We start from the raw sequence: 15368 nt of genomic DNA, 5'->3' as shown, positions 1-15368 counted from the left end.
GTCGAACAGAGCAAATGTTTGATGACCAACCAGATGATGAATAGTCTTGCGTTTGGGAATGGTGAAATGGTGAATCTCATTTTGATGGGATGAACTTTAGAGGAAGCTCACGAGCCACGTTTTGGAGAACGCCGAACGAACACCCCGCTCTGAACGAGGCCTCCAGTTTTCCGGGGCGTCCCTGAATGCATCACCGTGCTCTGTGATTTCCACGCTGACGCCGAGAGGCAGGAGGAGCCAGCCAGAGAGGGGAAACCATCCACGCACAGCGCCTCCAGAACACGCAGCTGCACGCAACGATCCCTCTTTAAACCATGGAGCAGAAACAGATCTTCAACTTCGGTGCTGGGCCTGCAAAACTGCCACAATCCGTGAGTTTTGATCTCCGCGTTGACGCTAATTGTGTCCGGGAGTTGTTATCGATCTCAGAAACAGCTGTCAGGTAAATGCAGAGGAGTTAATCTTTCTGATTCTGATTCATAGACAAACACACGATTCAAATTGTGTAGGTTATCATGAATTTAAGCTGTTTATTTCGCCTGGGTGTTCATCTCTGCTCAGGCATCTCAGAGTGTCCGTGAACGCATCATAGTCGCGTTGTGTGTGTGTGTGTGTATGTGAGTGTGAGAGAGAGAGCGCTTCTGCGTGAGTGCAGGATGAAAACTGTGTGTGTCGTTGCATCAGCCTCATCAATTCATGTGGAAACCTGCTGCCTTTGTCAAGCCTCACTAACAGCTGCCTCTAGACGGCGCTAAAACACACACACACACACGCATGCACACACACACTGTAAAGTTCTAGGTTTTATTCAGAAATGGCATTTCAAATTGAAAATAATCTGAGCTCCCATTTGGTTTGCACCTTTTCGGTTTGTCTCGGTATTCGGGGCCAGTCAAACCTGATGACTGTAATTATTGTGTAATGAGGGACACAACGTTCTAATGCTCTGCCACGACCTAATTTGAACCCAGCACACTGTGCCTTTTCACATTTGAATGAAAAGTGTGTTAAAAAATAAGTTTCCTGATCATTTCAACCAGCACCCGGAGTGTCACATTTTTATGCCTGAAAATTTGGACGGATGTACGATCTAATGCTCGGTTTTTTTCATTGTTGAGATGAACTTTTTCTTATTTCATTTTTTTTCCTTTCTATGTAAAGTTTGCAGGTTTATGTTTTTCCTATCCATGTAACAGTTTTCAGTCCCCCCCCACAGTCCAACAACATATATATGAGGAATTGGAGGATGTAAATTGGCATTATGTGGGGGGGGCATTTGAGACATTTTGAGACATTTCCATCTCACAAATTAGGCTCCAAATTAAGTTTTTGAACTTTGAAGTAACCGAGACAAAAACCATGCACTGATATAGAACACATTCAAATGCTGTATCAAAACTTTTTGTATATATACCAAACCATACATTTAATTTATTCATAGGGTGCTTTCACAGAATCATCGGTGAAAGAAATGACTGGTCTGAGCCTCTTAAATGACAGGCTTTGGTGTTTTGCTCTATACATTGAGTTTTTTTCTACGTTACACGGTGGGGTCGTGGTCAGAACTTGGGCTTGAGCTTCTGTCAGTGTGAAGTTTGCATGTTTTCCCCGTGCGTGTGTGGGCTTTCTCTAGAAACGTTGTTTTCCTGCCTCAGAATTTGTACAAATAATCTGGACTTCATGTGACAATAACCGTAACAGGAGAGTGCAGATGCTCACAGTCTGTCGCCATTGTTGATCGTTTACAGAGTAAACATAGCAGCTCCTCAGGTTTGATTCACTTGTGACAATTTTTTTTTTTTCCCCTTAATTCTTAGACCTCTTTAAAATCAGACCCACAGAAGCATGATTAATGCTTGTGGCCTCTGATAAGACAGTCATTATGTGGTTTATCTGCTTCAGGTGATGCTTCAAGCACAGAAGGAGCTCCTTAATTACAACGGCACCGGTATCAGCATTCTTGGTGAGTGAAACTAGAGCCACGACTATCAAATGAAACATCTGCACCAGCCGTGTTGATAAATGTAGAGCCGCTTGCCGAAAGAAGGAACATCAGTGTCGTTCACGTTTTTGTTTTTGTTTTTCTTGTCTTCCGATCAGAGATGAGCCACCGATCGTCGGACTTCTTAAAAGTCATCAACAAAACGGAAGGTCTCCTGCGAGAGCTGCTGTAAGCCGCCGTCACAATGTACCGGCGCTCCACCGTTAACGCCGCGCGGTGGTTAACGCAGCCAACGCTCATCTTCCACAGAAACATCCCGAACAACTACAAGGTGGTGTTCCTGCAGGGCGGCGGGTCCGGACAGTTCAGCGCCGTTCCTCTCAACCTGATGGGGCTGAAGGAAGACAGGTGCGCCGATTACCTGGTGACGGGCACGTGGTCGGCTAAGGCGGCGAAAGAAGCAGAGAAATATGGCAAAGTTAACGTCGTCCACCCGAAGCTGGACAGCTACACCAGTAAGTTGCTGGACTGTTCCTTATCCGGCAAAACAAACACTCTTACCTTCTTTACAGAACTTGATTTGTCATTGCTTTGGCATTCATTTGATTTAAAATTTTCAACACAGACGTAGTTTGATTTCATGAGTTGGTCATTGCCAGTCTGGCGGCGTTGGTTCTGTCCCTTTACGAACCCTGGCCGTCCACCCGGGATGTTGCGTAATAAACAATAGATCCAACGACCTGTGAAAACCTCGGCATGCCAGTAGTCTTTTTCCACATGGTTGAGTCATTTTCAGTGAAGCGCTACTGTATTTAATTATTTGAAGGCTGTTTTGAAGTATGTTTAATCGAGTTTTATGATTTGAAAATACATGCGTCTTCTGTCTGTCCCCTGGTTTGTTAGAATTTTCGCTTTACAGAGATTAAAAACCCACTTTTTAGAGAGAATTGTGTCCTTTTCTTAATTTCAGTGGCAGCTGCAGCTTCCTGGATATATTTAAAACGGAAGAGTGATTGGAGAAAAAAATCAGTCAAAGCACAATTTCTAAACTCAACATATAAAGAAAAATCCGTCTCTGTGTAGATTTGCTGGCCTTGATGTGCTATTGTTGTGATCTCCTACCACAATAAATGACAATAAGCCTGAAATAATTAATATAACAGTAAAAAGATGGGTATTTTGTTTGCTTCCTACTTATTATTGTGGAAATCATCATCAGGCTGCAGCATCCACCGAGCTGTAACCTAGAGGCCATAGGAGACGTTTTAAATATTCAGCCGGTGTCCAGATATCACAAGCAGTAGAAAAATAAACTTCAGTCCATCCATCTATCCTATATACTGCTTGATCCAACTTATCATAGCAGGGCTGAAGCCAGGCTTCACCCTGGATGTGAGAACTCACTGTTGTCCGACACTCTCTTCAGGCATGTTCTTTCATGAACTCGTCATTTGTAGACCGAGACTCTCAGCTAAGTTGAAAAACTGGTTCAAGGTATAAAGGGTGTGAGGTTCATGCGTGCGATCGTCACAGATATTGGGATGAGATTAATGCAGAACTTCACCAGTTTACAGGAGGTCACATCTTCATCGAATGAGATCGTCTGATCTAGGAGATATCGGACGATTATCAGATCTAGAGCATATATTTCCTACTTTAAATTCCATGAGAAAGAAGGTCTATGACTTGGTATGCTATTAATAAAGTGTCATTTATCTGTGCTGCTTGTGCAAGGAGCTGGACAAAAAGCATTATTGTGTTGCTGCTCCTTCTAGAAATCCCCGAGCCCAGCAGCTGGACGCTGAACCCGTCTGCCTCCTACGTTTACTACTGCTGCAACGAGACGGTCCACGGCGTGGAATACAACTTTGTGCCTGAAACAAACGGCGTGGTCCTCGTGGGCGATATGTCCTCCAACTTTCTGTCTCGACCGGTGGACGTGTCAAAGGTAAAGCGCATAAAATACAATAAAACTTGGTGTTTTGTTGACTTTTTCATTAAAAAAAAAAAATGGTTTATATATAAAACAAGTATTCATATTTATTTATTTTCTCTTATTTCTTTATTTTTCTATAAAAAGGACTGACGTCGATTATCTAATCTTAGTGAATTCCTTGGATAAGCAGTAATAACTTGTGTGTTTCAGCTTTTCCTCATTTTCGTAGCCATTTATATATATATATATATCAATATAAACTGATTCTATAGTTTAAGCTTTGTTTTTTTGATAAAATCTCAAAAATTGCATTAAGATCCAGATTCCTCTCAAAGGCTTTGCCCCTCATTTTTTTTTTTGGGGGTGGAATTGTTAAATTAGTATCTTCACATTTGATCCCTGGCTGTGTGTAGTTCGGGCTGATTTTCGCCGGCGCTCAGAAGAACGCTGGTTGTGCCGGGGTCACAGTGGTCATCGTGCGGGAGGACTTGCTGGGCCACACACTTAAGGAGTGTCCCATCGTCCTGGACTACAAGGTGCAGGCTGAGATGAACTCCATGTACAACACGCCGCCTTGTTTCAGGTACTGACTCCAGTGTGAGAAGCTTCTCGGTGATCAAGATGTCATTATGAGCAGAATAGAGGACATTTATAGGTTGGAAACGCTTGAAGAATCTTTGGTTTTAACGTGTGTGTGTGCGTGTGCGTTCGTTTGTGTGTGTGTGTGCGCTGCAGCATTTACATCATGGGTCTGGTGTTGGAGTGGGTGAAGAACAACGGCGGCATTGCTGCCATGGATGAGCTCACCAAGCAGAAGTCCTCCATGATTTACAACATCGTCAACTCTTCCAACGGCTTCTACGTGTGAGCATCAAAGTTTGAAACGTATGGACTGTTAAACGTCGGCGCTGAAAGCTAACGGTCCCATGGCTACGTGCAGGTGTCCTGTAGATACGGCCTGCCGGAGCCGCATGAACGTGACGTTTCGTTTGGGGAAGAGGGAGGGAGACGACGCCTTGGAAAAGGAGTTTCTGGACGGCGCTTCCAAACGTGGGATGATATCACTGAAGGGACACAGGTCAGTTTGCTGTTATTTTAGAGGTGGACACTCTTGGTTCTGGAGCAAATCTGCATTTAATGGCTTTATCACAAAACCTGATTTATTTTTAGCATTGCTTTGTTTCATGGGTATGAGAGAGAAACGCTGGCCGTTTTCGTGTTCTGGTCGGTATCGGCCGAATGCCTGGTGGATTTAATTAGTCTTTTTAGTCGTCGGTAGTAAACGTGACACTTTTTTTGTCGCCCTGCAGATCAGTGGGAGGAATCCGTGTGTCTCTGTACAACGCTGTGACGCTGGAGGAGACCGAAGCCCTCGCCAGCTACATGAACGAGTTCCTCAAGGAGCACCAATAAAACCGGCTGTACGCAAAAGTTTCCTGTCACATGGTTGCGTTTGACCACTTTAGAACAGTAAAAAGATTTACTGCTAGTTAAGCTCCACTTTGGATGTGGACTAAACACCCTTTAACATCTTTTTAACCCCGAGTACTGAAAAACTGCTGTTACCAGTGATGTCTTACGTTCGTGTACTGTAAAATTAAGGTTTAGTATTATTAAAAAAACGGCGAATGTACATACTTGTTTATTCCTGTTACTTGTTTACAGTAGGTTTACACTCCAATAAATGTAACTTGGCAGCATTTTGCTGTGCAAATCTTTGTGTCACTTCCTGCTTTAATTATTGGTAATCTTTCATTTTAGCCTCAAAGGTTTTTAATGGATGGACACTTGTTTTGGGTCTCATCTGCTTTTTTTTTAAAACCTTTTATTCATCACTTTTTAAAGATGCTTTAACAGAACAGATGAGGAAACCCCCATCATAGTCATACACAATTATATTAATAATGATAACAAAATAGGTGATGAGGTGACTGATGATAATTAAGATTGGTCGAGTTGATTTGTGGAACACTCCTTTGTTTTCCACCTTGGTCTTTTTAGAGTCGTATAAATGTATTTCGATGAATATTAGTTTCAAAGTGTATATTATTTTTACATCCTGGTCGTTGAGAAAGTGAGATTCAAGTTCTGTTATTGTTCCATTAATTGGTAACTATAAATGACTCACAGGTATGAAAGTGAGTGATTGTCTGTATTAATAGTAAGTACTAACTTGCTAACTTTTAGAGGCATTATTTCCAACATTTATGTTTTATCACAAACAATTTCTTTGCACCGAAAATCTCATAAAATCCCTCATGGAATGTGTTCAGCGATAAAAGCGACTGAGAAAACAATATCTGATGTATCATTCGTTTCAAAGGAAAAAAAATATGATGAACGGTATGTGAAAATGTTTTACTTTATTTGAATCACGCGTAGAAGCCACTTGGAGTCACATGGGCTTCCTTGTGTAGTAAGGAAATGTATTTACACAGAATGACCACTAGGTGGAAGCATTCATCCAAAAATACCTTTCCTGCAGCCCCCTGATATATCAAAGGGGAGTTGGTTAGTGAGGCAGGGTGTTGCCCTGTCCAATTCATTAGTCTGTTTACACACACACACACACACACACACACACACGCACACACAGAGTAAATTATGCATGCGGCATAATACAAGTTATTTGTGTTCATTAATTGTTTAACATGGCAATTGACACACAAAAATCTGAGCAATTGAGAGTAATTATAATCAATCAGTGGTGGCAGAAAATGTGGATTTTTTTTTATTCTTGCAACTACACACACACATACACACACACACACTGGTGTGGGTTCCTGTGATAAGGTCAAGTCGCCACCACAGGCAAATCATTCTGAGCTGGATAAAGAAATCAGTACCTCTGAAAATACAACCCTTGCATCATGGGGGGAAAAAACTGCTACCACCCCCCCCCCTTCAGCTTGAATAAATAAATTTTTATCAGAGAGAGAAAAGGAAAAGAACAATAGCTGGAGTTGATGCTGGTAGATGAACGTTTGAGAATTTTAGGTAAAAAAAACAAGTGGAGTTTGATTTTTGTTATTGACGTCTTTATTTCAAATCCGTACTTGCATTATTAAAGCAAAAATCACAGGAGTAACCTTTAAACCTCAGTATCTTTAATGTTGAGGCAGGTTATTGATGTTACGTCTCTATTATGTAAATGTGAGGTGATCATTGTCTTCATGTCTTCTTGCGCTCATCTGACAATATAACCGTTAAGTACTGCACTATGTAATCGATGACTAACTCTTCCTGACCTAGTTTTGCAGAAGACTAAACGTTTTTGTGTCGTACATTACCTTTTGAAAGTCGTCTCCATTCTTTGTGTTCACCGCCTTCCAAACTGACACTCAGTCTGCCTCCTCACCACAGACAAAGCAAGTCGCCATTCTCTTACTTTCATTATGAAGAGTAATGAAACACAAGGTAAAGTTGATCCAGGAGTTATTATTTTATATAACATCTCAGGAGATTCTTTCAAAAAAGTAATTTTGGCTGTTAGCAAATATCAATACCAAAAGCAGGGGAGAGGGCCTGAATGCTGCTGTTGACTGTGGATCTCCAGGGTGAGAGACGTTGGACCGGCAGCAAAGGTTTGTGTGCTGAAATCTAAAAAATGTTCGACACGAGCCAAGTATTGCTTTAAGGCAGGTTTGCCGTATGGTAAGACACTGTCTCATGATTTCTCTTTAAATCTACTTCTTCGTTTTTTAATGTCCAAATCTATCAGAAACAGCTTTTCATCTTCGCCATCACTCTCATCGTCTTTAGGGTCCAACTATTTTTTTCTCGTGTCAGCAACAGCAGTGTTGAAAATGACAACTTCATTATAGTTATGGGTTATGTCTTTTAGAAGTGCTGGTGTTACTGAAATTGAAAATACCAATTGGTTTGGAAAAATCAATAATTCGATAAAGTCAGGCAGGTGGAACAGGTTTTGAATCCCAGTTCAGGCAAGTAGGTAAAAAAATAAAAAAGAGTCTCTGGTGTCGACAAAGACACTTTCTCCATCATTACTTGCACATCACTGACAAAAGTATGATAAAGTATAGTGTCATGAGTCCATATACCAACACTGGTCATCATCACTTAGCTTTGTTGTGCCACCTGCCATTGAAGCACATTTTGTTTTATTATTTGCATGAACTATGCTCATATTCTACTGTCATAATTCATCGTGGCAGTGCCAAGAAATCAAATTAACATCAAAGAAAAGTCAGTGGTCGTAAGTTGAGATGAGGCTGAAGATTGTTTTAATAGGTTATAACCACTGAGGCTCTGTGAACTTTGTTACTCCCTTTGTTACTACCTTCTCACTAGCCTACTTTTACTTTTCCAAATCATTTTGGGAACCTCAGTGAGAAGCAAATTTAATGTGGGTTAATCTCTCTACTTGTTGATGCTTCTCGCTCAAAGCCATTGGTGCCGCCTTCTGTCTGATGAAAGGATTTGATGGTTTTTATCAGTAAGAGTAATGACGACCTCTAGTGGCTGGAGTGAATATGAACTATGCTGATAGAAGCACCGGCTATTGAAGTAGCATTTAAAACATCCCCTGACATGTGATAACTGAAACCCAATAAATATAAAAACACATAAAGAAGACTGTATTTCTTGACAATAACAACTTTATTGTGTAGTTTGCTTATCGATTGCTATAGTGGACATACATTATTTACGTTCACTTAAAAAAAAACACATTTATACTTAACATTTAACTAAGTTATCATGTGATTGGTTTTGCTACAATTAAAATAGCCTATACTATTTTATTGGCAGGTGTTGGTTTGTTCTTCATGGTCACATTACTGGTTTCTGCAGGGTTTGTTAGAGACTTAATTTCTTCTGTCTTTAGCGATAACATGACTTCAGTTTCATGAAAAAGAGTGGAGATCTGCGTGGGTAAACTCTAGAAATGGTGGAAATATGTCTTGGACAAGAGCTTGAACAAGTCAGGAGACAAATGAGATGAGAAGAATGTCTTCACACCTCTGGCATTCAGTCTTAAGATTGTTCATTAGACATGTTCCAGGAGAAACAGTGCACTTCATTAAAAGATCTTTGGGGGGAAGAAAAATCAAGAAAATCTGCAGCTCTGGGCAACAACAGCCACGGAGGGCAGAGTAATCAATAGCAGACATGCATTAATTGGAACGAGGCTGTCAACATGTTTGCAAGCGCATAATAGTGTTGAACAAACCTTACAAATGAGCTGCGCCGTTTGGATTTACTCGGAGAATGGAAGAAACTTTTCAGAACAATTGTGTTTGAAGAGGAGTTGCCGTCAGATGAGTTTAATGTGGCCGTTTGTTTTCACTACATTTTTACACTTGTGTCTATCAGCGATCACTTCTTTATATTTCTATAATCCTGATGTTCTTCTGTGGCCACATGTGGCTCCTGTACATACAGTGAGGTTCAAAGCAGGTCGACTCTTTCCGTCAGATATATCAATACATGAACCCAATGGAAGAGCTTAAATTACCAATTTAAATTGCAACCTGTGCACAGACGACTTAATGTGTTTCATATCTCATGTGACAATTTTCCAAGTATGTCATGACCATTCATAATATCACTTATCATCAAATCATACAAGCAATATAATCACAATAAATGTGATTAGTCCAGTTTTTCAGGAATATGATGATTTTTTTTATTTTTTTTTTATAATTCTTTTATAAGTTATTATCGGCAGCGAGGTGCAAGCACACTCAAAATTTTATCTGAAAATTTGTCTGGTTTGTTTTGCAGTTTTCATGATGCAGCCTCCTGCTCTGTAGTGTCACAAAATTATGAATAAATGGAACATTTTAATGTTGCTTTTATCTATTATCTCACACTCAAAAATTAAAAAATATGAGTCATATATATAAAAAGGTGCATTTGTATCATAATGTGAGTCACATCCTAAAGTATCACCAAACAGCAAAAGACATTTCGAGGCAAAAAAAAAAAAGTTACAGCTAAACACAGCTAAAATTTCTAAAGCTGCTGAAATAGTAGATATGATGAACTGAATATCGAAAGACTTCATACTTTATATTTTTATTTGCAAGTTAAACCATTCTGGTCTAAATGGTTGCAGACCTTAGGGTTACACAATTTGGATTCCACCAAAATACTTAACATCTCTGTAATTTTCCTTAAAAAATATTGTCAGGACCATACTGCAGATCCGGCTCAAAGAAGGGAAAAAAGAAAAGAAAAAAAAAGCGAGTGAACGAGAAGGAGAGGCAGAGGGGGCTTTGAAATGTGAGCGGGGTTACATCAGAGATGGGAGGTTGTGGCAGGATTGTGTGGTGAATCTCGTCCCGTCAAACCCACTAATGTCGAGGTAATGCCACCGGCAGCCTGCAGTAAGACGGCGATAATGAAAAACACCGGGGAAGACAATATCAAATGGCTCCTCTACATCCTACAGTGGAGATTAGCCCACACAAAAGTAGGGTGGCAGAGGCAGACGAGACACAGGCGGGCTTTAGTGCTGCTGATTGAGTCTCATGTCAAGAGCTCCATGCTTGCAGCGCGAAAAGTTACTGTGACTGACGTTCTTTATACAGGCGGACAGAAACACAGACGCACTAACGCACACAATTTGCACTGCCTCGGCGCCTGTTTTCTATAGATATTGTATATACAATCCACTTTAAGAGGAGTATACCTACATTTCCATTGTATCCTTGAACTAGTTTCTTCCTTTTTTCCTGGAGCAGCTCAGTGTGCACCACAAAACCATTAACACAAGTCATCACGAATGTTGTGTTACTACTTGGAAAAGTATCGGGTCTGAAAGCTTTAAACCTTTGTAGGTCATTCATTAAATTACACCTCATAGTGTTTCAATATATTGCAAGTCACACATTGGAGAGCATTATACTATAACTTCACCAGCTGTTCCACCGATTACACTTCCAGGGATTCTAGATGTTCTTCTCACAAGTTTACGATGTTTTCTCATAAACTGCTTGTTTGAATGCTTCTGAACCCACCAAATGTGTTTGTTTAGTTTTCAATAATTAATGAAGTGCAACGATTCAGTCAACAAAGTGAAAGCACAGCGAGCCGCTGTCTTCAATGTAAACTGCAACTCTGGCTCTGGAGTAACTATTGAAAGGGGGGTTTTCAGCTTGATGAGGCTTTTATCACCTTCGGGATTTAATCAATTCAAATGAGCAACAACAAATGAAACAATTTCTGGGAAAACCTGAATGTAACATTTAACAGTACTGGTGCACTGCCAATGCAGGCAATATATTACTAATATCACTGTGTGGGCCTTCAGCGTTTGTCAATCCATCAGTCAGTCTCTCTTCTTTACCGCTGAGTCTGCACGGTGTCCCAGATTGTCCTCACTCTGGATTAGTGCCGCTTGTTGTCCAGTCCCAAGATGGTCGGGGGTCCACAGGCAAGACACTGAACCCTAAACACCCCCAGTAGACACAGCCTTCATTGTGTGCGTGAACGCATGAGTGAATTATTGGATTATGACTCATCGTGTCGAGAACACACTGCTGAAGTGAAACATACAGGATATGTAGGTAAAGTTAATTCACATCCTCTATTAAACCAGAATGAGTGTATGATGTGTGAACCAGAAAGAAAAGGGGCTTCACATTCAATCCCACAGCAGAATGAGGGAGTTTACCAACATGGTGTATTGTGTGCTGTAATATACCAGGTTTCATGTACTGTATGTCCTCACACTGTATAAGAATGTAAACCAGAGCTCAAAGAAGATTCAAAGGAAATAATTTGTTACAGAAATGATCTGACTTGATGTCCTGGTGATGCGGTTTTGAGGAGAATTATTTTAATTTCAGAATGTTGAATTTATTCAGTATGATCTGCTTGTGCTCCGTAGACATCTGAGCAGACTTTATATTGTACTCAATAATTTCATATATATGGAAATATTTCAACACTTTTGTTAAATACCTTTGAACCACATTTGGACAGTGTCGTGCATCAACAAGTTTCAAATACCGTGGGATTAGTTCAGATTTAACTCACTTCTGACATGAACCGTTGTGCTCGGTCTAAAACAGCCTACAATCATTGATTTCTTGCTTTCCAGAGTGCAGCCTTCCGCTTGATGAGACTCCAATCAACATAATGAAAGCATTATTGTGCGGAAAATCTATCTAAAGTGTGTTTGTTTCCTATCATAATGTGGAATAATAAACATGGTTTACATACAGTACATGACTTGGTATCCCTCCTTGCTCCTGTCATAATAACTATGGCCACTAGAGGTCAAGAGACTAGAGGAAGCTTCTACAAATCAACATAAAAGAACTCAGGACTCAAATGTAGATTAAATAATCACGCTATTTAATGGAGAGTGAAAAACCACCATGTGACTCATCGGCTGACTTATTTCTATGCATTGATTATTTTGTCTCCCATAATAGAGTGCTAAACTCAAACGCTGCGTGTTCCTACTTTCTGAATGTATTTATTAGTGCTATAAGCTCTCTCACACACACTCAAGTAGCGTTGGTGATTAAATACTGTTACGATCGGAGCTGCACTGTCTTTCCTGCCGCTGCTATTATTCAATGAGCTCATAAAAGCGGCTGTCCTTTATGCAACAGTTCATTTAAAGGCCAGTCTGGTGATGAAAAAGAACATGACAAAAAGAAAAAAAGACTCACCGTTCTATATTTTTTGTCTCAGTCTGTATCCTTCTCTGTGCCCTTTTTCCTCTTTGTACCATCTTTGGCCTTTTTTCATAATTTCTCTTTCTCCCCAATTTTTACGCGTACTAAATCTAACTCTATTTTTCCCCCCCAGTTCCACATCTCCACATTATTTCTTGTCTTCCTCTTCACACCTTCTAATATTGTTCTGTCTCGTGCGACTCTTCCTTCCCAGCTCTCCCTCTCTGTGTCTGTCTCTCGCTCGTAAACTCATTGCTCCACCAGGCTAATCTTGTTAGCACCAAATGCACCATGTTCTGCTAGCTCCTCTTAATTGCTGTTGTGTTATTAATGAGTGGGGAGCGGGGAAATCACTCTTAATTAGCTTGTCTCATTCGGCAGGCATCTCCAGTGAAGCGGCGGCGACGGCGCTCAGGCACAAACACACTGGGGATAATTAAAGCACTTCACTTGTCGGAGTATTTATCTAAACCAAAGAGCAACAAGCCGTTCCTGCAATTAGCCCTGTCATTCATTAGCTGCAGAGTGCCATTTATTTGAGTGCGGCGTTGTCATTTTGCCATTCATTCATTCAGCGGCGCTCTGGTACAAGTGTGCTTAACCCATTCATGTATTAAAGTCACGCCGCAGCCTCACTGCACATTTGTTTTAAAGGATTTTGCTGATTCACTGACTCCGTCCACAAATGAGATTGCTAAGTTTTAGCACTATACCAGATCTGGGAAGGCATTTCTGCTTTGAATTCACTGAAATGTAACTAATCCCTTTTAGTTTCCCTTTATGTCAACAAAGAGAAGGTTTACGATCCAAAATGTCTCTCTGACAGAAAATCAAACTTTGGAATAAGAAACTGTGAATATGGATTCAACCACTGTTTCATCAAAGTGTGGAGCAGATTTTTTGGGCCATCTAGATAAAAGATCACATTAGTGAGAGAATCATGATGACTTCTTTCGTCCTTCGTTGCACATTCAGACCGGTTTGAAGGATGGCCGTTGCCATGGTCTTGTGACCAAAGACAACCTGCATAAAAACTCTGACAGTGTCAGAAATTTGACATACTGATCATCGCCACACTGCCGCTAAACCCAAACAGATGCTTTGTGGCTAAAATGGCAAAACTGGAGAACGGATTGATGGAAAAATTTAACATTATTTCACTAACCCTTTTTAAAATTAAATGTAGGTTAATGATGATGTTAAAATGTATAAATCCATGGTCACATGTTCATCTACATTTAAAATCAACGTTTGTTCTGTCACATTAACCTGCCCAGGGGCTCCAGGTGGAAATTGGCATTTTTGCTATAACCTGGTACAATGCATCTTTCCTTTTGGTCAATGTTAAATTGTTCACTGTCCCTGTCCAAATAAAAATCATACCATACCATACCATACCATACCAATCTGCACATAGAACACTTATTGTTGTGGCCCAAAGTGTATTGGATTCATGTCGTACAGCATGGCCAGCTGTGAGCTTATAAGATTGTTGAGATCGCACAGTGTGTAGCAGAGTCTTGGGTGCAACACAGCACTGGGACAGTTTTGGGGTTCAGGAGGCTTTCACAGCATGATTTTACTGTCTTTACATCTTTGAGAAGAAATTATGATGAAAATTACTTTTTTATGAGAATAAAACACACATTTTAGATTACATATCTAAAAAGACAACATGCACACGTACACACACAGGCTTTATATAAACATTTGATATAAGTAATGAAGTATTTTATGCATATTTAAAGTACAACATGATAAGTTCCGCTTGTTATTGCAGTTACCTTGTTTTCAACCATCATGGATGGTAAATTCCAGTTTATCGTGTTTTGCACAGGACATGAAAACCTTAATCTCAGTAACCCAGGTCATATTAATGCTATGACTCATGATTTCCAAGTCTGCGTCCCCACATGTGGTGCACAAAGTGGGGTCACCATGACACAGAATGAGATTTCCATTGCTTCACATTCCCCTTCCCTAACTACACATGAATACATACAATTAAAAACTGTTGTTACGAGCTACTTGTATGAATTCATTTCATTTGAACCATAGCCTCTGAGAAATTGAGATTACTACCACATGTTGGTTTTTCATCCTCATGTATGATCAAATCAGACTAATGCTATTTGAAATGAAGCCAAGACAGTTCTTATGAGGTAGATTAAAGTAGTAAAATGAACAAACAGCCAGTAGCATCTATGTTGTAAATGTCTCCCTAAAGTTAGAGAGTGAGCCAAGGCGAGGTGAAATTAAATGGACATCAAGATACTCAGTAGCTGAAATGATGCACTCAGCATTCATACATTTACTCTTTCAAATGGATTTATTGGAGAGTCAAATTAGTCCTTTAAAAAAAAACATTTATGAATATAGCTGGAGAACTCAAGCTGTGCAGGTTTGTGTGCTTATTGTCCTCCTGAAAGAAGAAACGTATATATACTATTTGTCAGAGCAGATTTCTGCATCTGGGACGTTTCGTAGAGGGGGCGATGAGGAAAGAATCAGTTATAATCGTGCTGCTTGATTGTTCTTTCAGGACTTTTTCTTCACCTGAGGAAGATTAACTGCTGCCAATTCACCCCAAATTCACTTATCCTGAAAAAGAACTGTTTCCTGTGGAGGATATTTAAAATGCTCTGTAATGGTGTTTGAGTATATGTGTGTGTGTGTGTGTGTGTGTGTGTGTGTGTGTGTGTGTGTGTGTGTGTGTGTTGTGCATGTGAGCAAAGATGAGAGCGCCTGTATTTGTCTCTGTGTGACCCTGACATGTTCTCGTACGATGAGAGACTGGTGACGGTGCACGGGGACAAATTTAATTTGCACCTACAGC

The 15368-nt window shown here is 40.3% G+C and overlaps 1 protein-coding gene across 1 annotated transcript; it reads left to right on the top strand.

Annotated features, from left to right (window-relative positions):
- The first annotated feature begins 240 nt into the window (after positions 1 to 240).
- On the top strand, positions 241 to 5565 carry psat1 (phosphoserine aminotransferase 1). The gene is made up of 9 exons (XM_080499178.1): positions 241 to 371; positions 1903 to 1963; positions 2101 to 2170; positions 2252 to 2457; positions 3718 to 3890; positions 4292 to 4461; positions 4614 to 4742; positions 4819 to 4956; positions 5189 to 5565. The coding sequence occupies exons 1-9, from the start codon at positions 315 to 317 to the stop codon at positions 5289 to 5291; spliced, it is 1107 nt and encodes a 368-aa protein (XP_080355304.1). The 5' UTR covers positions 241 to 314; the 3' UTR covers positions 5292 to 5565.
- The last annotated feature ends 9803 nt before the right edge of the window (positions 5566 to 15368 follow it).

This window comes from Blennius ocellaris (assembly GCF_963422515.1).
Source record: "Blennius ocellaris genome assembly, chromosome: 7".
NCBI lineage: Eukaryota > Metazoa > Chordata > Actinopteri > Blenniiformes > Blenniidae > Blennius > Blennius ocellaris.
Note: the sequence above shows the minus strand (reverse complement) of the source record. Positions and strands in the feature narration are given on the sequence as shown.